The sequence below is a fragment of the Alosa pseudoharengus genome, unplaced genomic scaffold (assembly GCF_046254945.1).
Source record: "Alosa pseudoharengus isolate Yale_2024_CS ecotype anadromous, Long Island Sound unplaced genomic scaffold, YU_APseudo_1.1 YU_APseudo_1.1_scf_5, whole genome shotgun sequence".
NCBI classification, from domain to species: Eukaryota; Metazoa; Chordata; class Actinopteri; order Clupeiformes; family Clupeidae; genus Alosa; species Alosa pseudoharengus.
This window is the reverse complement of record NW_027468837.1, coordinates 16260449-16282318: the sequence shown is the minus strand read 5'-3', so window position 1 is coordinate 16282318 and position 21870 is coordinate 16260449. Positions and strand designations below refer to the sequence as shown.

Genomic DNA, 21870 nt, shown 5'->3' with positions numbered 1-21870 from the left:
CAGTGTAGGAGGTGTGTTGAGACCTTGAGGTTGAGTTGAATAAAGGAAAAGTAGAGACATACAGGCTTCACTCAAGGTGGTGAATACCACTCAAATTAAATGCCATAGGGCCCTTTTACCAGAGCTGGAAAGGGTGCAAAATTATTTTAGTGTAATTGTCCCATTTACACATGTGTGGGGCCCTCAGAAGAACCAACTTTGGGTTCCAGGAACCTTTTTGATACATATTTTGATACCTATAAACTATACTTTTCTTACTTCCAGGCAGCAATAACGTGGAGCTTCTGCACTAAATGCCAGAGACGCCTCAAAGCTTCATGGAATGAGAGTGAACGTGAATAAGTGTGCCATGTTTTGATACTGGCAGCAGGCAGAGCGCAAGGGAGAACTATTTTTAGATTAGAGGAAAAACAAGTCTTAACAAAACGTTAAATTAGATTACAACAAAATGAAAGACCAATGATGAAGCATGAATCCCTGCTTAGAGAAAGAGACTTACTGGTAAAAACATTTGTGTCACCAATTTGAATAGGAAAGGAGATTTGTTTAGTTTATATCCTTGTGGCCATACAGAAGTATTTCAACTGACTAAATATCCAAATTTAGAAATGAGACCTACAATAGCAACCAAGTGACTCTGAAAGACATGCACGTACAGTACATGTCCTGCTTGTAACAATTTATTTATTTTAAAGCAACCAGTAACTTCCTAAGATGTGTTTCGTTGTTCTTCTGAAGTATATTTAGCTTACTCGGAACCTTCTGAATCAAGATGGAAAAATGCCTGTCTCATTCTTGCCACTTGTGTATTCTGAGCAAACAAGCAGACAGGGAAGGAAAAGCATGGATAAAGAAAGCAGGCAGCCTCTTAAAGGGTTGATAAAAACCTCCACAAATCCGAACCACTACTCAGGGTTGAAATTTCACTGATATGCAAAGTCTGTTCACAAGCACCAAACAATAATCTCATTACGTTTAATCTCATTAAGTTAATTTGGTAATTTCATACCACATTGAAAATCTTAGGCGCCTCCAGGGTAAACAGACGGACACATTTAAACTGGACAGAACTGAAATCTCTGCAAAGTTGCAAAAACTATAGCGTCATAGAAGTGCATAAATGCATAAATGTCCATCAACCATTTCAGTGCTGTTGCACCCTTGCTTCTGCAGGTCTACTGTTTGCATGTGCGCATGCACCACAGCCCTTGTGCTTTTACATTACAGACTTCAAGAGTTCCCTGCTTAAACAGAACTCTGTGACAACGCCTTTGATGTGTTTTATTCATGGCGACAGTGCTCAGTGAGAGAGAAAGGTTTCGTGCTGCTGGTACAAACTCACTGTCTACATGCCATGATCTAATTGCCTCAGAAACTTCACCTGTCAGGCTGCATAACCGACTACAGTGACACACAAACATGCACGCGAACACAAACACACACACACACACCCACACACACACACACACACACACACACACACACACAGCCTGGAGAGGGAATGAAGGGGACACTCTACAAAAACAGTGTTTGCAAAGTCCAGTCCAAAGTGGCAGATAAAGAGCACAAAGGTCAGATAGAGAGAGAGAGATGTCAAGGAAAGGTATCAGGAAGAATGTGAGAGAACGGCTTAAAAGGGGGTGAGTGAACAATTAAAGTAGAGACTGACTCTGGAACAGTTTTAATCTGGCACCGATCCACCAGACGCCATGCACTCTGTGGTGCTACCACTACATACCTAAAACCTACGGCAAGCACTGGATGCAATATCGACAGCACACAGGCCATCAGTGAGTAGGCGAAAGAGACCCAGGGCTATATCTTAGACTTTACACTAACCCCCTCTCAAACACAAGACAACAAAGAGCAATAACCCCATGTGCTAACAATGCAGACTGACAGACTACGTTCAAAAGCCATAACCCAGGGTGTTGTAGACCAAAACACACAGGCACAGTGAAGGAAATAACACTGAGAAATAACCTATAGCCCTGAACACAAGATTGCAGAGAGAGAGAAAGAGAGAGAGAGAGAGAGAGAAAGAAAGAGAGACGCAGAGTCTGTATAGCTCACAGCCTACACCTACAAACATTCTTGTATGGTGGCCAAATGTCCAAAGATCTTTCACTATCTTAATTGAAAGCAAACAGATGTTGTTTGGAAATTAGTTCGAATCACTATTCCATACGAAATCCCCCTGAGACACAATAGGACAAAAAATGACTCATCAGGTTACTGTGAAAAGAAAGAAAGTGCCTATTGTTTTCCTGCTAATGCTCGGTTTGTTCCAAGCCACCCAGTTTGGCGTAGTAATTACAACCATATGTTGCTCACAGGCACTGCTTTACGTTCAGTCTACTAAGATGCTGAATGCATTTGAGTGGGTTTTCAATTACACTGAACTTGTATGTTGTAAGGTAAGAGAAAGGGCATTCTGCTGGTCACCCAATACAATTCCATAACACAATATTTCAGAATAGAAAACAACCAACTGAGAATTGGTCTGGTCCCGATCAGTTCATTTTCGCTTTCCAAGGGGTGTAACAAACGGTTAAATTAAAATGAAGTTGTTACAATAAACTCTTACTGAATCCTACTGGAAATACTAAAAACACATATTTCTTTTAAATTAAGGTTTTTTTGGCAGTTATTTATACATTTTTTAAAGAAAATACATGTCCGTGTCAGCCACTGGTTGTGTCTAAAAGTGCAATGGTGTTCCTCTATCGGTCATTGTATAAAAGCCACCTCATATAGGATAAGTGGTTGTGACTGGCCTGGCCAATTTTCGGCTAGGTGGAAATCAACTTCAATGGGAGAGTGTCCAGACAGGTCTGCAAAAGCAAATGTAATGAACTAAAAGGATTCATCTGGTTCCCAGGCTAGTGGCCACCTACTTTTCCATATGCATGTCCAACGGCCCAAACCTCTCATCTTACCTCTTTTTTCTTCTTCTTGACCTTGGGCATCTTCCCCTCTTTTAGCTTGGCCGGCTTCTTCTTCTTCTGCTCCTTGAGGGACTCGTCATCCGAGAAGAACCGGTCCAGAGGTGAAAGCGGGACCCTTCGGCCAGCACTTTCCTCATCCTCATCTAGGAGACACACACAAACACAAAATCTAAGCCAAAAAGAGTCAAAAACAAATTACATTTATATACAAACACGGGCATCTTGATCATTGCTTTGTTTATCTTTTCTAGAGCATGTGTTCAACCCATCATCGCTCAGTTACGTCATTTAGATCACTTATGGTTCCCAGTGTGCTAGGAGAGTAACTACCTTGAAGTAGCAGTCCCTCAGAACAGCATTCTGAGAACTATAATAGTCCTCAATTCCTGCAGTGCGGACACACAAAAAAGGCTGTACTTTCTCCAGCAGTTCTAAGAACTATGAAAAAGTTCCTCTAATCCAAAAGCACTCACAGACAGCAGCAGCAGCAGCTGCAGGCTCCACATAAAGCTGGACTCTTCTCAAACCCCCTTCAGCATCATCAAATAATTACAAACTCACCTTTGTTTCATGTTTTCAAATTTTAGTAATTGGATGCTGGGGTCAATTTTCTGATCCTCTGGAAATGTGTTTTGGCCTATGTGCATAAACAAAGATATCCAGGAATTTTGGTTAGGCAAGAGTTAAGATTTGAATGCCTTTAAAAGTAAGTCATGCTCCACCCACAAAAAAAAAAAACGTCTGGTTCTCCTTGTGAGCATCTGTACTGCTCTACCCCCCACAAGGTCCTCGGGAATCAGTGATGAACCACAGCTCACCCTACTCCACGACCTGAAGAGCAGAGTAGTGAGTCACCCTCATTGACTGTGTGCTGCACTCCTCTCTGTATGCGCTTTGCGTCGCGTGCCTCCCCCTGCCTATCAACCACGTATGGACGACTACAACAGGCCCGAGGAGAAGACCCCAGTCTGGCTCCGCTCAAGTGCCAGGAGTGCTGCGGAGTAGAAAGGGCAAAAAGGCAACAACGACAAGAGTGCTGCGGAGTAGAAAGGGCAAAAAGGCAACAACGACAACCACCCCCAAAAAACACCTCACGGTGGCCGGGTGGGTGCAGAGCAGGAACAACAACGGCGGTCCTGTCGTTACTGCCTGTTTACTTTCACAAAGTAAACAAGAGTGGCGGTTCTGTAAGCGATGGGGGACCTGGTGTGTTAAGCACCACCAGAACGGGTCAGACAGAGAGAGCAGTGGAGAGGGGGGAGAAACCAGGAGACTGTTCAAATAGCCAGACAGCACTTGTCTCTCGCTGTGTGTGTGTGTGTGTGTGTGTGTGTGTGTGTGTGTGTGTGTGTGTGTGTGTGTGTGTGTGTGTTGTTCTCAGTGCAGACCTCTGGCTGTGAAATAAGCAGCATGGGTATTGAAAGTCGATCAGGTCCCATCCAACCCACCCCAACCTCCACAAACACACAACAGCGGCCTTATCATCAAAGCTTACTGAGCCTGAGGAGAGGCACTGGAGGAGAGGGAGAGTGAGGAAGGGGTGTCAAGAAAGAGGAGGAGATTTGGTGGAGGTGGTGGGTGGGGAGTTCCCCAGTCTCCTGGACGCTGTCCTTAAAAATCCACTTAACCTCCATTTAGCCACCCAGAGAGGCAGGGTATGCGTGTGTGTGTGCGTGTGTGCGTGTGTGCGTGTGTGTGTGTGTGCGTGTGTGCGTGTGTGCGTGTGTGCGTGTGTGTGTGTGTGTGAGGAAAAAAAGAGAGAAAAAAAGAGCTGCCTCCTTTCTGCAGTTGAAGATCGTTTCCAGCCCCACTGGGCACTGGCGCATTTACATTCTGTGGAGAGTCCCTCTCCCCGGCAAGCCAGCTTGTTGGAAGGTTTGATCCTCACTCCCCCACCAACACCAACACCACACCATCCCCTGCCACCTATCACCTTGCTCTTTGCATCGTGCATAAACATTGGCGGGTGCCTGCGAAGCGACGCATATTTAGGCCAACGCGTCTGCAAAACCTCACAGGAGGTGCTTTCATGTCTGCCGAACACGTCTGCTGCCTGCCAGGCACGTCATGCTAACAACTCAGCCGGCTTCACATCTTCCTTTCTTTCTCTCTCTCTCTCTCTCTCTCTCTTTCTCTCTCAGCCCCGTGACTCTTGGTGCAGATGATGCAACAAGACGAAGGCAAAACGTCTTTTTTTCATCCTTTGGTTTCTTTCTTCTTTCTCTTTTTTATACTCCTTTTTGGTTAAACTACTGAGATGTCCAACAGCAGCCTGTCTATTTGATTCAGGGAGAGGAAGGTACCTCAGCCTGGCAGAGATGACGGCTCATTCTTTTTTGCATGAGCTATTCGATGAGTTAATTTTGAAAAATTCCAATCAAAATTCCCCGGAATCCTCAGTGTACTGGGACCATTCAGGTTCAAGTAACCCGCAGAGACACACACACACACACACACACTCTTTCTCTCTCTCTCTCTCTCTCTCTCTCTCTAGTGGGTTCCCAGTGAGCTCTGCAGAAAGCTTCCATTCAACCCACGGGCACACGGAGCCGTGATTGAGAGCGGATCAGGCTGGCACAGAGGGGAAAGACCCCCGTAAACACTGCTGGCTCTGGCACGGGCATTAGCACAGCGGAGGGTCCGTCTGTGCCAGGTGTGGAGAGGATGTCTGTGTGATCAACAGAGTGATGGGTGGGGGGAGAGGGAATGGGGGGGGGGGGGGGGTCAGGTACCTGGCACCGAGCTACAAAAGGAATCAAGCAGTGGCAGGCAAAAACAGCGAGTTCAGAACGCCAGATTGGAGGAGCGAACGTAGGCGGCAGGGCGGTTCTGACCTTCTATGAAGGGCTCGGCCACTGGCACACTCCATTAACCTAGAGATTCACAGCCAGGGGTGGAGGTGGGAGGTGGGGCTCCCTCCGTTAAAAAAAGAGGAACATTTATGGCAAAACGTATTACTCCCCTGACAGCACGCATATGGAAATGTGCACAGTAATGGCGTCCCCAAACACTAATGTGGAGAAGATGCTCCTCGTTTGCTCCTCGTCAGGACAGCTAGCTCTAATAACAGACTAATTCTTCGCCTACCCAAGGATCAAACCAGACCACAGAATCCTTGCTAAACAGTGATGCATCCACAACACACACTGTGGAACGCATACGATCACTGTAAAATAAACATGCACGGAGGCACTAACAATACAGAGGTGCACTAAACTAATAAAATCACAAGAAGACAGACGCACCACAAACCTCATGATAAATGGCTGAAATCAATACCTTAGAATAGAGAATATTTGAAACAAAGAGTCAAGGCATGGTATGAGTGTGTGAGTAAAGGAGAGAGGAGGAGATTGGCTAAAACAACTGTCAAGGTTAGAAAAATCAGCACAAAAGACCAAAATGGGTCCCTATTAGCATGTAATTGGCACAGCCCTGAAAACATTAATTTGGTAAATAATTAATAACAGTCCAATTGGTGGTCCGAGTGGATGTGGAGCTGAGTGAATGTGTCTAAAATCAGTGTTTTTCTTTAGGATATTTCCAATACACAGATGTCAATTTTGTCATAAAATAACTATGCGCATGCACACATTTATTCCTCAACTAGATCAAGCTGTAGCAAAAGGAAATGGGATGGATTGCTATTTTCCAGTGCTGTAGCAATGCTGCAATCTGCCATGATGTCTATTTGAGGACGCTTTTTTTTTTCTTACCACAAGAACACAAAGGCATATATTATAAGCTCATAAATTATACGCAAGCGCACACAGTGACACATATAATGAACACACACTCATGCACACACACACACAGACACACACAAGCACAATTCCCCCTCTCTCTCTCACACACACACACACACACACACACACACACACACACACACACACACACACACACACACACACACACACACACACACACACACACACACACACACACACACACACACACACACACACACACACACAGAGCGATGCAAAACTGATGCTCAGGGAATGGGGTGTCAGCTTCCATTGCACGACATCCATAAATAGCCCCCCACCAATCAGTATGATGACTTCTGTAGGCACACGAAAGCCTGAGATAATCTTTCAATTTCTGACAAGGACGAAACTAAGAGGAAGCCAAAAGTGGAGGGTCGTGGTCAATGTTACACCAGGGCAGAACTGGAACAGTAGGGCAGAGGACACCAGTTAGGGCATTTTTTAAAGATGGGCCAGCAGACAAATACAGATTGAACTGAGATAAACACACACACACACACACACACAAAAATAATAATAATAATAATTTCACATCCGTTTGGGGTCTAGACTGAAAGGGACACGCCAAATATGGAACAGGACCTCCTGTGCCTAAAACAAAGATGGAAGTATATTATCAGCATAAAGCAAATGTACTGTATAGTGTGTGTGTGTGTGTGTGTGTGTGTGTGTATGGGGGTGGTGGTATTGGAAGAATAAACATATTTGCAAATTAAATACCTAAATGCATTAATATGTTTATACAGTGTTTTTCTCATTTATTTCATCTGCCTACATTTCCACAAAGCCTCTATTCATCTTATTTAAGCCCTCCGTTATTTAAGACATGCATCAGTGATCACTTTATCCCTCAGTGTATGGCTTGCAGTCATGTGTTCTTGCTGCAGTAGGGAAGTACAGCTAACCTGTCCTTCACCATCCTTCTTATAGTTGGCTTCATTATGGACCGACCATCAAGTTGAGATAGCTCTCAAAAGTGTCCTGATGTAAGATGGAAGTAAAGAAAGGGATACAATGCATTTTGGTGTGTGTGAGTTTGAGAGAGAGAGAGAGAGCGAGAGCGAGAGAGAGCGAGCGAGCAAGAGGCAGGGGTTGGGGGGTGGAGAAAATGCAGTTTCCAAATCAAATTTTAAATGCGACACCTCTGACTAAAATATGAACTAATAATCTACTAAATGGATTTCCTCTGGTTACCAAGACTACGCTTCACTCCTTTATTGTTACTAGAAAAATTGCAAGTCGGCCAATGTTATGTACTAATGTTCGATTCTATTGAGCAGCTCAAGGTGGCCTAGTGGCACAGAAAATGAGGGCCAGAAAAAAAACACTCATAATCTTGCCTATACATATAATCCTACCAGCACAACAGGAAAAACCAAAGAACAACCAAACTCCCACAGCCCCCAGTACACAATCACCATCACACAGGTTCAACCATCATTTATGCAACACAAGATGATCAACATAGACCACCTCAAAGTCACCAATCTACTGTACACTACAGTACATGCAAACCTTCAAAAACCGCAAAAGCAATGCCTTCCACTGTAGCCCCTTATACTGTCCTTGTTTCACACACACACACACACAATTAATTCAGCAGGGCCCAAGCTGGAGGCAAAAAACTATGAATGTATTGATTATATTGACTGAGGTGACATGGGGGTATAAACAGCACACAGCAGTGGCTGGGGCCTTGCCATAAAGACACTTCATCACTTCACCCCAAGCTTTGGCTCTGGCTCCACAGTAACCACCCTCAGAGATTTGAGGCAGTTCACTGACTGATGAGCCTCGCTCAAGAAGCAGCCGAGGACTCCCTGCTCCTCTCCCTCACACACACAGGCAGAGAAAGTGTAAACAAAACAAACACAGCATTTGAGAGGTGTGGTAGTAGCCTACCCCAGCACTGTCCAGCTTGAGGTGGCCTGTGACAAAGGGCACTGAATGGCCACACAAACAACTTAAAAACAGCCTGTCCTTACGCCTCAAGCACAATCAAATGAAGGTTACCACAGCCAACATATCGCTTCTGAGAGGAAAGGCCATTAAAACACTGACCAAAAAGAATCTATTTCCCCAGTTTTTTTTTAATTGGTGTGTGTGTGTATGTGTGGAGGGGGTGTAGGCTAGTTGTTCCCCAAGCAGAAATCAGCTTGACCTAGATTTGATAATGAAGTTTGGTCCTATGTAACCTTGGAAAAGCTCCACACTACTCAGACCATCACAAATAAATGCAGACTGTGGGGAAGGGTGAGCTGTCCAGCTGAGTCCTGAGACGTTGTGGCCAATGTTTTCTTGTCACACGTGGCTTGAGCAGTCACATGAGCCAGAATTTCTCCACAGCAAACCGGCGCTCATATCCCAACTTTTGCCTTCAAATCTCCTTAGGCGTGCGCACCATAAAATATCCCTCCAGAACACAGTACAAGGTTAAGAATAACTAAGCTAACACTTATCTGGAAACGGTAGACACATAACCAGCATACGGCATAGCCTACTTGGGCAAAATGACAGTCGATGGTCTATAAACTAAATACAATACTGGCCAACATCAACAACACTGCAGATTTGTTAAGATACATAATATCCGTGCATACTGAAGCAAAAACAAAATGGTGTGCATGTATCCAATTCGTATGCAAAAACGTCTGTTGATAGTGGTGCAAATAAAATGGAGTTGATGGGAGTATCACTATATTCATACTACATAAGGTTTTAGAGGGATAGAATGGGTCAGGGTTCGCTAAACTGTCCGTTTTTCAGCACAGATAAATCGTTTAGAGACTGTCAAATAACTATTAGTGCAATAGGCTTTTTTCGTGATTTCGAGGAGCTGGTGTCACACTGTCCACGCTAGTGTGAAGAGAAGGAATATCACAGGTCACGCTTTATAGTAATTTAGACTGTGCACCGATGCGTACTGCGCCCTGTCGCCCCCCTTCTCCCAAAGTCTACAATAACGTAGGGCAAGCCCTTTTCCCCGCATTCAACTAGGCGTAGCAGTGGCACATATCTGAAGGGCAGAAACTCCCCTCCCCTGCCACTTTCCTCCCTCACCTGGTATTTCGTCTTCAAAATCCATGTCGTCTTGCCCCTCGTCTTCATTGCTTAGAGAGCCAGGCATCTTTACTGCATAACCAAATCACACTCACGCCAAGAATGAAGTACTGAAACTTAACCCTCAGAATACCACTGTGTGCTCTAAATGTTTCGAGAAAAAAAATGGACACGTCCGGTCAGAGCTTTTTTTAATATCAGGGAAAAAACGATAGCTGTCCTATTTCTAAATCACCGACAAAAAAAAATCCTTTCCTTTCCCCCTCTTCTCTATCCAAATCCTCCAGTCTGAAAATAAGAGAGACAAAAATGGAACACACATGCCCAGATTGTGACGTCTGGTCTGTTGCCATGGCAATCCATCCCATAATTTTCCACACAACTAGTTAGTCATGCTCCCCTAGTTAGCACTTTTACTAGTAGTGTGCAGTGCTGCAAGTGGCTATGGCAGTGCATGCTTCAACCTCGCTTTGCCCATTTTCCCTGTAAAGTCCGTAGAATCTGAGGTTACATCAGGCTGGAGAGGAACTTCCCTCAAATCTTAGCGTAGGCTACATTTCCTCCAGTAAACTGCCACTCGGGAAAACGGTTCCTTTTCCTTCTCTACGTTGGAGGACTTCTTACTCTATGACAAGAGCTGTAACAGCAGAACCAAACATGCAACGGTACATTATATTGTCCATATAAGACACGTCACATGTAATTAATAATGTTTGTTTTTAAGAGAAACAAAATGGGATCATTATTACTCCATAACTTCACGTTAGTTGGACTGGGACAACGACGGACAGCAGAACAACCCACAGCTACTTTAGACTTCTACACAGGTGTCTGATAGCTTCCGTCGCGTTCCGAGAAGGCAAAGCAATGGACCGACCGTTTGGAATGCGTTTTAGAAGCGTCGATAATGATGCAACAAAGGCGAAAACCTAACAATTTGCCACAATGTTGCGCACTTCAGTGGAAAGACTAAACACGTCTGCCAAATTTTACTCACTTAAGATTGCATGATGTTAAGACGATACTTTATGGCTTTAGAGGACAAGCGACGTCACATCAGTAGTTGTCAAGGTTACCGATGCCCGACTCCACTGTGTGCGAGTACCGGAAACAAAAGAGCATCTGAATAGGACCTCAAGTTATAGTCTATGAATAGGACGCTTTACGCGTGCATCAGAACAATTGACCAGGTAAGTTTACCCAATTAGTATGTGCCAAAACGCGTACATGTCGGTAAAATGTACGATCTAATAGCAAACTGTATAACGTTACAAATAGCGTAACCAGTGTCAAAGCTGAAATCCAACCTTCTATTAAGTTGTCTTATTGGCCTGCTTATATAGCCAAATACATACACTTGTCACTATACAGTCGGATTTACGTTATTAATTAATAAAAGCATTTGTTACTCTGCAACAGTCTCTGTGCTCGGTTAATTGACGAAATAAAGACCGCTTTAAACAAGACACCTGTTCTTTTGAAAATTTATTGTTTACAAAAGAGCGGTATGGATTTAATCTTCGTCCTCTTCCTCCTCCTCGTCCTGGTTGATCTGGAAGTAGCGTAGCTCGTAGCTCTCCTTGGTGTTTGCCACAACACGCAGCCAGTCTCGCAGGTTGTTTTTCTTCAGGTACTTCTTGGTCAGATATTTCAGGTACCTATGAACGACAAGATTTACACTTTAACACTTGTCAAGTAGAGGAAAACAAAATCACTTCAGTACAGATTTGACACTCACCATGAGCTAAAGTTGTTTTTAAGCCTTTATTAATTAATTAATAATTACATTTTCAAAATATCACTGGCAAACAACGTGTTTGTGTAGATTTTGAAGCTTTAAAACTGAGACTATTATTAGTCCCACAGGACAGAGCATGGTACACATCCCTGTGTAGCTCTCATGACAAGCCAACCTCAGCGTTTAAAAGCAAGTGTCTGGTAATACTTATAGATTATGAATATGGCACAACCCTGAGACACAGCCGTAATGAGAAAAATATTTAAATGCCATGACTCTTTAGCCTGGTCCTACCAGACTCGTACATTTCATAATGTACAGAGAGTTGAACCTTGAAGGCGAGTACTCTGTTGAAGTTTAAAACTACTGGATCTGCCCAGAGCCACTCTGGATCTGCCATAACTGGATCTCCTCCATGTAGGAGGGAGGAGCCAGGCTAATGACTATTTGGAAAAAAACATTTATACAAACTCTTCAAAGCCAAACTACTGATGTAATTTTGTTGAAATGAAATAAGTATATATACTCTTTTGATCCCGTGAGGGAAATTTGGTCTCATTTAACCCAATCCGTAAATTAGTGAAACACACTCAGCACACAGTGGACACGCAGTGAGGAAGCACACACTAATGCCGACGCAGGAATTAAATGCATATTAAACGGTGACAAGACATCTCAGTGGCAGGACCCTACAGTTCTCAAGTTTGATAATCAAACCACTTAATCAGCCTGATTTAATCATCCTATAAGAATGTCACATCACAACACTTAAATGGCCATGTTGGCACTTGTCTTCGGTGAAGATATGTGCATTCTGTGTAACAGTCTGATTTGTAGACCTAGGCCTACTATTTATTGTCAAAGAATAGCTGAGAAGAGTTATAAGGTTCATGTTATACATGTTACCCTCCTATTCTCGGGCTGATAACTCCGAAGTTCAGAAGCACCTCACAAATTTCAGTAAACACTCAATTTCATTGAGCTGGATTTCGGTGTAATTTCTTTAACAAGGGCCTACATCTCAAAGTACAACAATCTCAGATGTAGAATTCATCAGCCAAACCAAACTATCACGACCCTTGCTTTTGGACAAGTAAACAGGAAAAGGCACACGTGTTATCTGGGACACTTATTAAATGCATTCTCTCCTCTCATCTGCATGGGTGAAAAGTGAAAAGTGCAGTGTATAGCAGAAGAGTAGACTGCATTTCTTCAAAAATGAAAAACTCTGTTCAGTCAAGGAACTGGTAACATTGTCTAATTTGTAGAAATAATTTATCGGTATTTTTTTCTTGACAGTATGTGTAATTTGTTTACCATTATAGCAAGCCTCTAAAAAAAATATAAAATTCTGAATGAATATTCATGAGCAGCTCTTCAAAAGGTAAATTGCTAAAAAATGATGTGACTCCTTAAACTTTCTCCTGGAAAAAGTTCTGAGAGAAACCTATAGTCATATTTATAGGTTGATTTGCAGTGTAACATTTTGATGAGTAAGGGATATCTGGCTTTCATATTGAAATGTATTGTTTCAGTACAGAAAGTACTGAAACACTGAATTGTTGGACATGCACATTCGAAAGTTTAGAGGTGGTCACATTAAGTTCACCTGTAAAGGTTATAGTGGATTTTAGGTTCATCCTGAAATAAAAAAAAGAATATCTCTGACTTTTTGTGAGTAGTGTAATTACAGTAATATTAAAAAAAAAAAAAAAACCTAGGTGGGCTTATTTTAGAGTCACACTTATATATTTTTAGCCAATGGTGAAACTTAAGCCATACTGGACTGATTTTCTTGTGACACATCATATTGAACTACATCCTAATGTCAACATGAATGCCTCTTTTAAACTGCCACTTCCAAACAATTAAAGAAGCAGGTTTGTTGTGGGCTGTTTCATGTCCTGTTCCCTGGACTGGCATCACAAGTGGTCCATACTGGTTGGTTAGTCCTGAGCCAGCACTCAAGACACTGAATACTGAAGGATTCAATGTTAACTTGGTGGCACATACTTGTATGTAACATTACCTAAATTATCTTGATCTTAAAATATATGCAATTTTCATTTCATGAAGTAATATGAAGGTACTAAAATCAGGTGTTTGTCGCTAAGCAACAGGGTTTGCATTGACAAGCCCTTGAACTTGATTTTTTTACTGCAGTGTTGGAATATTCATGTTATTTGTATTAAAGCCTGGCTGGAGTGAGTCAGTGAAATGCCCGTTCGGGGGGCAATGGCACATGCCAGTTAAGGGGCAATTCATCTTTTATTCACATAGCCTTTACTAAGCTTATACCGATGAAATTCTCTGTTAAAGTTGTCTGAATTTGCTCCACCTTTGTCCATCTTAATCAGTGTTTCCCAAAGACTGGGTCGCAACCCACGGGTGGGTCGCAAGAGATTTTATTTGGGTCGTCAGCACAATTTATGTTGTCTAATGAGCCTAAATTATACCATTTAGCCAGGAAAGCTATCAGTTTTCTATTAGGATATAGTTTGTTTACCAGTCACGTCCCTCTGTGCAATTTTGCATTTAGAATAGCTCTGAAACTGGGGGGCGAACGCGTCGCAGAGGGGACAGCGTGGACATCTCACTCGCAAAATGAAACATTTGGGGCCCCTGCCATGGACCTCGCAGTTGAAAAATGCAAGAGACATAAATCAGCCTATTTGCACGAACATTAACGGACTCCAGCTCTTCAACTTGACCGATTAAAATCTAGTCAACTAAAGCAGATGTCCGTATACCGGACATGGCTATTCAATTTGCGTCATAGGCTGTAGATACACTGTAGTTTCAATTGTAGATGCACAATTTAAAGTTAATAGCAACCTCCTCACATTCCTTATTATTTTGGATTTAAAATGCTCAACAGTGCATTATATTAGCCTACTATTTAAATGGACATTTTAAAAACTTGCCTCTTGTTTTTCCACCTCGCAAACACTACTAGGGGCGCATTATCTTTTGCGCAAAAGCCTCTTGTTCTGATATTTATTAATTTCACATTCTTACAACAAAGCTTGTCACAGCCTTGGTATACGGCCTACAAACAAACGATTAACTCCAGAGGAAAATGCGCATTCAACTTTCCAAATAAAGAAACCTCCACAAATAGGCTACAATATAACGACTTGAGTTACTTGCTATGTTTACATAGGAATTGACGGTGTTATAGATCCATTTATCTGCAACGTAGCCTACAACATTTCTCTTTAGAAATATAGGAACAGCTTACTATGCTGAAGAGTGACTACTGTGTAGCATGCAAGAATACAACCAAGAAAAGTTTGAGAACCTGTGGCCTAAATTGTTTGCATGCAGGTTGCATGTTAGATCTGAAGTGAGATGGGTCGCGATGGTCTGACATTTTTAAAAAGTGGGTCCCCAGAAAAAAAGTTTGGGAAACACTGATCTATATTGTTCAAACATCATGTATTCTTCATCACAGAATCTCGTTGTAGCCTAAACAGTTTAACACAGTAGCCCACGTTTATTTTTTCACATGCAAAAACGGCAACATAAGGTTAGTGGTCTAATATTGATAACTTTCACAACATTAGAAGAAAACATGCTGCTACATTGTTATGCTAATTTACTCGTTTTTTTTGTCGTTTTGAATATTGACCTGTGACATCCCTATCTTTCTAGCTGACATTCCAGATGCACCTGCACTTTCACTTTAGAATGGCGTGAATGACAGAGGGATGAGAACCGTGAACACAAGTTTCAAAATAAAAGTCATGCTTGTTCCGAAAATTTTGTTCCGTTTATTTTCTGAAGAGATGCATATTTTCCCCTTGGGATCTACAATATTATGGTCTCTACGGAAATTAATTGACGTTACGGTATCTGTTAATTCTACCAAAGGAAAAAATAAGACCTTGTGAATGGAATTCAAGACTTGGTAAACGAAATTCAATAATTTTATAGCCTTAATTTGACAATATTAAAATGTAAGACTTTTTCAATACTTTTAAGATCCAGCAGGTACCCTGACAGACAAGCAGATGGCTATTTTATAGGTCTAAAAGCAGCAAAAGCATAGCCTGGGTGTTCCCATGCTGCCTTGCGCGCGATTTGATTCACGCTGCTAAGGCAGCCTGGAGACCATGGAGCAAATTTTCGCCTGAGATAGGCGCCCAATCACAGAACAAGGGGGGAAGCAAGACGATGATGACATTTGATAGACATCCGTGGCACCCAATAAACGGATCTGGGCATTTTTTTCAAATACGAGAAAATGAACGTTTGGTTCCCAGACCACGTCTCATTGAGAAGTGGTGGCGCTAGCCAGGCTAGCAAAAGCAGCCAAAGCATTGTGTGCTTTTTGTCTGAATTTACCTAGCACCACACTGATAAGGTGATAATGTGCTGGGACTGTCCTATCAATTATTTTAGCTGATCTCTAATAGAACCATAGGAACTACAGGCTTACTTGAAAAAACAATTAACTTAGGACAAAGTAGCCAAGGACAAAAATATCAAGAAAAAAATTCAAACTGGGTAAACAAATGTCCACAACGAACCACATACTCAAGTCAGATGCTGGCTTGACTAGGCCAGCAGAAATGTTCCTGTTGGCCAAGGAGGAGGACATGGCAAAATCTTCAAATCACTACCTTCAGACTTCACTTCACTCTCTGGTGCCTCTGCACAAGCCACAATCCAGAATGCAACACTCACCAGGCTATAGGAGCCGTTTAGTTAAACTTGCTGAGTAAACCTAACAGTTGGGTTTGACCGGAGACCCATCACATTCCCATGGTTCCCAAACCACTCAAGAGCTAGCTTGAGACTGGACTGAGACGACCTCCTCTCAAGGGTCTTGGTGCAATTGTTTTGGTCCGCACCAACGTTCGATTGCTGAGTGCACACCTGCCAAAACAAATCACACCAAGGGAAAACAAGAACTGCAGTTCGTTTTAACTGGGCTAATATGTGCAGGTGTGAAAACACCAAGACTGAGCCTGTGTTTGTCTGCATCCTTCACACCCTCCACGCCCTGCCCTGCATCTCACATATGCTTTTAGAGAATTTACTTTAAGAATGTACAACTTCATGATGTACGTTTCTTGTGGCAACTAGTCCACTAGTCTGCAAAATCATGTTGATGGTATGTATGTGTAACTTGTGTGGCGTGACAGCAGGATCCTGGACTTGACTCACACTCACAAACTTTGGGCGTAGGAGGTCTCCATGCTAGCAAGGGGGCTAAAACTCAATGGGCTCAGGCATCTTGGCTGCTGTTGAATAGCGTTTTTGCTGAGGAAGGTTCACTGAGTGAAATGACCCCAAAGTATCTACTAAGAAGCCATGATAAGTATTGGAGGAATAAGCGAACTAAAGGAGCTTTGATACTTTTTCGCTCATTTCTACCATAGGGTATGCTGGTCCATGCTTTAATCCTCCTGTTGTGTTCGGGGTCAAACATATCAAAACGTATTGTTAACTTATTCTGACTACCATGAGTCTCCATGACTTTGCATCTGAACACACAAAACAAATTTGGATCATTTTCATAACAATTTAAGAGTTTTATCTTTAGAACACCCATGTGTATTCCCAGTCAAAAATGACGGACCATTAGAAATGAATGGGTGAGAAAATGGTCAGTGTGTAAAATTGAGTCCAGGCACATACCTATTGATCAGATTGACTGTATGTGTGATTCTGTACATTAAAACACACAAACACACCCTGACTCCCCCTCTTTGCTTCTATGCCAGCCCCCACTGGAACCTTTCCCCAATAAAATCTTCCCCTTTCTGACTTGCATGAGCTCCTGGGGGAAAATGCTGTCCCAGATTTCCTTGTGACATCAACATTTAAAGCATGAAAACAAATTATCAATCTATAATATCTGTCATTACATAATTGCATAGCCTAGTGTTAAGTTTGTATGCTACTTGACAGATGAAAAATAAGGAAACGTTAGAAGATAATGCTGAATTTGTAACAATTATTTGATTGTTAAGTCGTGATGCAATAATGTGCCGTTAATACTTTTTCGGGGTCTAACTGCACCCAGAGCCGCTCGTATTTCCCCCCATAGAACGTAAAAGAAACTATTTTTTTCCCACTATTCAAAGTATCCAATAAGAAAATAGTAATTTGACTACTCACTTCCTCCTTATCTGACTGCACAGCTACACTTAAAGTTAAGTGATTTTTTATACTCTCACTAAAACAGAGGTGATAGTAACAAGGTTTAGTCTTGCTGCGCTTGACGTTGGACTTAACCATATAGTTATTGTTTACAGCATAACCATAGCAACACACTCTTCCATTAGGTCTGCTGGATTGGATTAGGGCTGAAACGATTGAGTAATCTGAATAATTCGATTACAAAAAATGATCAAGGAAAATTCTCTGCCTAGAAGCTTTGTTTAATTCCTATCACTTGCGTTATGTGGCCTACTCAGCTCAGGGATTATTGCTATTGATTAAGGACTATCGTTACTAGGGTTGGGTATCGTTTGGGTTTTATCCGATACCGGTGCTAAATCGATACTTTTAAAACGGTGCCGGTGCTGAAACGGTGCCTGAACCGGTACTTTGTTTTTAAAATGTTTTAAATTAAAATGGTCTAAAGCATGAATTGCTTTTTTTTATTGATAAGACAAATTTGAACATGAAATTTAACTGTTATATTCAATTTACTATCAATATCTCATTGCTCCTACAAATAATACATTTAAATGTTAAAACAGCTTGCCATGCATGCACACACAATGGTAAGCTCTGCTTTTAAGTTTACCCAGTGTAGGCGGTTTGCCATAAGGTATGTTAAAACCGCTTGCCATAGAATATGGACAACTGCATTTGCAAGCAAGCTAATCTAACAGGGACTCTACTTTCCAGTTAATTCAGTGTGTTCCCAAATGCTTCAAGAAAGGTCATGTCTTAACCCATAACACGCAATAGTTTTGAACCAGTCAGCTGAGTTTAATTAGCGATAACGTAGGCTACGGAGACGGTTTCGTAGCCTCTTGACAGCTCAGTGACATCAGGTATGTAACCTGCATATTTATGTTTTTGCCAGCTAACTTTTAACATGATCTTCATATTCATTGTGATGCTATATGGGCCTCATGTACATGAAAGATTAATATCATGCCATTATGTTGTTTAGAACACACCGTGAAATTAAGTTTTCACCTTACAACTTTGCTGATAACATTTCAAATAAATGCCAATTAGCGCATTAGCAAGGACATTGTGTAAGGCATTAGGCTGCTGTTAGGCTGCTGTTGATGTTTCATAGCCTTTTGCTTGTGTGTAGTTAGGCCCACTGCTAGATTTTGACAGGAGCTCGCGATATCGCTTTAAAGTAAGCTACTTGGGCTCACGCAAGCTGTCAAACACTGTCCACTCGCCTATGTGGTGCACCCCTCTGGTTTATACATCCACTTATGTTAGCTAACTGTATCTGGATGTGTTGCTATCAGAGCAAGACGTTAGAGATGGCGCATGACATGCAGTGATGCCTTGTATAAAATAAATAAATAAAACGCTATTTAAGCACCGAAATGAGGCACCGAAATCCACGTTGTTATTCGATGCAGTTACTACCGTTTGTGTCGGCACCGGTGCCATATTAGAACCGTGTTTCGGTGCCCAACCCTAATCATTACTGACGCACTGCACACCACTTTCAGAATTAAGTGGGCGAGATGACAAAGCCAAGACACCGTCCGTAAAAGGCAGAGAATGTTCAAAGTTTTGGGATCATTTCAAACTTAGAAAGGAAGACAAGGTGCAATTTGTCCACTGCAAAGCAGAACTGGCGTACGACAACAGCACGTAAACAATGATTTAACATCTGAGCCAAAAGCATCCAGTTGTTAACACCAGCTCACCAAGCGTAGCCGAAGGCAACATAGACACAGATGTTAGCTGATTTAATGTATTAGCTAGTTAGAACGTACAATATTTGTAGCGGCTGTAGCCTAATGGAGTGAGTTGATATGATGTTAAGTTGTGGAAATTTTAAGTAGTAAACTAATTCATGTAAAAGTGAGCAATACACCAAAAAAAAAAAAAAAAAACACACACTTAATTCCATCTCTCTCCCTCTGGCGCGCGCGCGCACACACACAGTGTTAGGTTAGGCTACCTCATCTATCGCCTACCCCAGACTTATTATAGCCCTTACAAAAAATTAACTGCATTACTTCAAGTGTCAAAGCTGCAGTATTTTGAATATGAAAATACTAAAGTACTGCACTGTATTGCAGTAGAACACTGTAAAAACTGCAGTTATTTTTTGCAAGCGAGGTTATTTGGTAGTAATAGTAAATGCTCCAGATGCACAAATCTACATAAAATAGATATATTAATTTACTTTGAAGTGACTAAGGCTAGTTTACAGCATGACATTTGTTGTATTAACGGCGGTGTGTATTAATAAATTGCACTTAACGCAAAATTATTTTTTATCCGATTACTCCATTAATCAATTAAATAACCACTAGAATACTAATAGAATTGATAGCTGCAGTCCTAGATTGGATCTGCTGGATAGGTTCCCATTTTAGAACACATGCAGACCCCTGACAGGTTCATACCGCACTCGTTTGGACCCACTGGCATTTTCACAGTGGCCCACTAGCACAGGATTGCTCTCTGGACAGCTCTGTACTCACTGGTTATAGACATGCATCATTAACCATCAAGGTTTGTGACATCATGTAGGACAATGCCAGTGCAAAACAAACAGTCCAGACTACACAGCAGCATACCTTTTGGAGAAGGGGACCTCAGAAGTCACGGAAATCTTGCTTTTGCTCCTGTCGATAGAGACAACTCCACCTCCAAGGTTTCCAGCTTTTCCGTTCACTTTGATGCGCTCCGCAAGGAATTGCTCCTAAAATTGCAAACATTTAAAAAAATAAATAAATAAATAAAACACTAAAACCGCAAACAGGAAAAAAGAGAATTAAAGCATAACTTGGCCTGATTACCAGATGTCAAACTATCCAGATGGAGGTATACTGTATTCACAAAGACTTACAAAGTTAGCAGCGTCCATGATCCCATCTTCAACAGGGTGGGTGCAGTCCAGAGTAAACTTCAGGACCTGCTTTTTCTTCTTGCCACCCTTGGTGGCCTGCTTTTTCTGTTAGATTAAATTGCTCGTGTTATCTTAAATCTTATCCACAACACTGATGACTTCCTTACATTTCACTAGGGGATGTTGTAATGTGTCTATTAGGAATATGTGTCTATTAGAACATCAACATACATGTCCTTCTCCTACGCAGGCATGAACGTATAGATGTCGGATTTACAGCAGTGACAGTATGGGTTTAGACCAGTTAAAATTACCTTAACCATTTCAATTAACCTCACATTGCCTTTGATCAACTCCAACTCCCAAAAACCACAAGACAAGGAAGGTAACGTAGCTAATTGACATCTTATCTTGCTAGTCGACTTAGCTACATAAGGATGCCCATATTAGGGTGACAGCACACCTATGCAAGTTAGATCGACTGTATGTGTGAGCCCTATGGTATGAAATATTGATACGTGTTATAATGATAACGGTAACCGAAGCCAGACAATATTTACCCAGGGACGACATCTAGTAAGGCAACAAGAGCTAACTAGTGAAACCGCTAGGAAAGCTGTGCAGCAGCTTAAAAGCCTGACGTTACATCCGCAAACTTTCCAATGAAGTCCACGTTGTCCTATTCGAAGGACCAACGATTGAAAAATGTGTCAGCAAACTTAATGTGTATGTCTATTGACACATTACCATATAATTCCAGAGAAGGCCATTCTGGGTTAGCTAACGTTAAACCAAAACACACCGGAACACCACAGCATCCAACTACCTTGCTAGCTAGCTAGCTAACTCACTTGCTACAACGTGGTTTACATTTTGCAGGCCTCATTTCAGACAGCGCTCACAAAACTGTTGATATTACATGCTTCAGACAGTTTCTTGACACTCTATGAAAAAGAGAATCACAGCCCACCGGTTACAGACTACAACATTAAAACAGTCAGGCATTTTGGGGTACATGTAGATAATTAAAACGTTAAATTAACGATACAGTATCCGACTCACAATCGGGGCCATGGTCGTCAGGCAAGGCAGAAAGGAAGAGGCCTAACTGCGCTTGCGCTAAATTGAGTGAGGCGCTCAATCGAATACTGAGCGAATCGATTAAATCGTACATGATGGGATAGATTAAGGCGCATGCAAAGGAAAAGGGTCCAGTGGCAACTCATACTGTAGCTCTTGAACCGTTTTCCAGATTTAACGCATTTATTGCACTTAATACCCTTAACACATCTATAGTATAATCCATGAATGGCATCAGACTCACCAGGCCTACAG

At 42.0% G+C, this 21870-nt stretch overlaps 2 protein-coding genes across 5 annotated transcripts in view; both read right to left on the bottom strand.

Annotated features, from left to right (window-relative positions):
- The window catches only part of chd5 (chromodomain helicase DNA binding protein 5), a 41210-nt gene extending 30926 nt beyond the window's left edge, over positions 1-10284 (bottom strand). For all 4 annotated transcript variants that reach the window (XM_076267767.1, XM_076267768.1, XM_076267769.1 and 1 more), the window contains exons 1-2: positions 9779-10284; positions 2940-3091 (exon numbers count right to left, since the gene is read on the bottom strand). In XM_076267767.1, coding sequence (XP_076123882.1) covers positions 2940-3091; positions 9779-9845 — 219 coding nt within the window. In that variant the 5' untranslated portion in view covers positions 9846-10284. The remainder of the gene's footprint in view (positions 1-2939; positions 3092-9778) is intronic.
- Positions 10285-11246: 962 nt separating this feature from the next.
- On the bottom strand, positions 11247-21654 carry rpl22 (ribosomal protein L22). Its single transcript, XM_076268240.1, has 4 exons — positions 21598-21654; positions 20536-20640; positions 20264-20388; positions 11247-11436 (listed from the first exon to the last, which is right to left on the bottom strand). The coding sequence occupies exons 1-4, from the start codon at positions 21607-21609 to the stop codon at positions 11292-11294; spliced, it is 387 nt and encodes a 128-aa protein (XP_076124355.1). The 5' UTR covers positions 21610-21654; the 3' UTR covers positions 11247-11291.
- Positions 21655-21870: the final 216 nt, after the last annotated feature.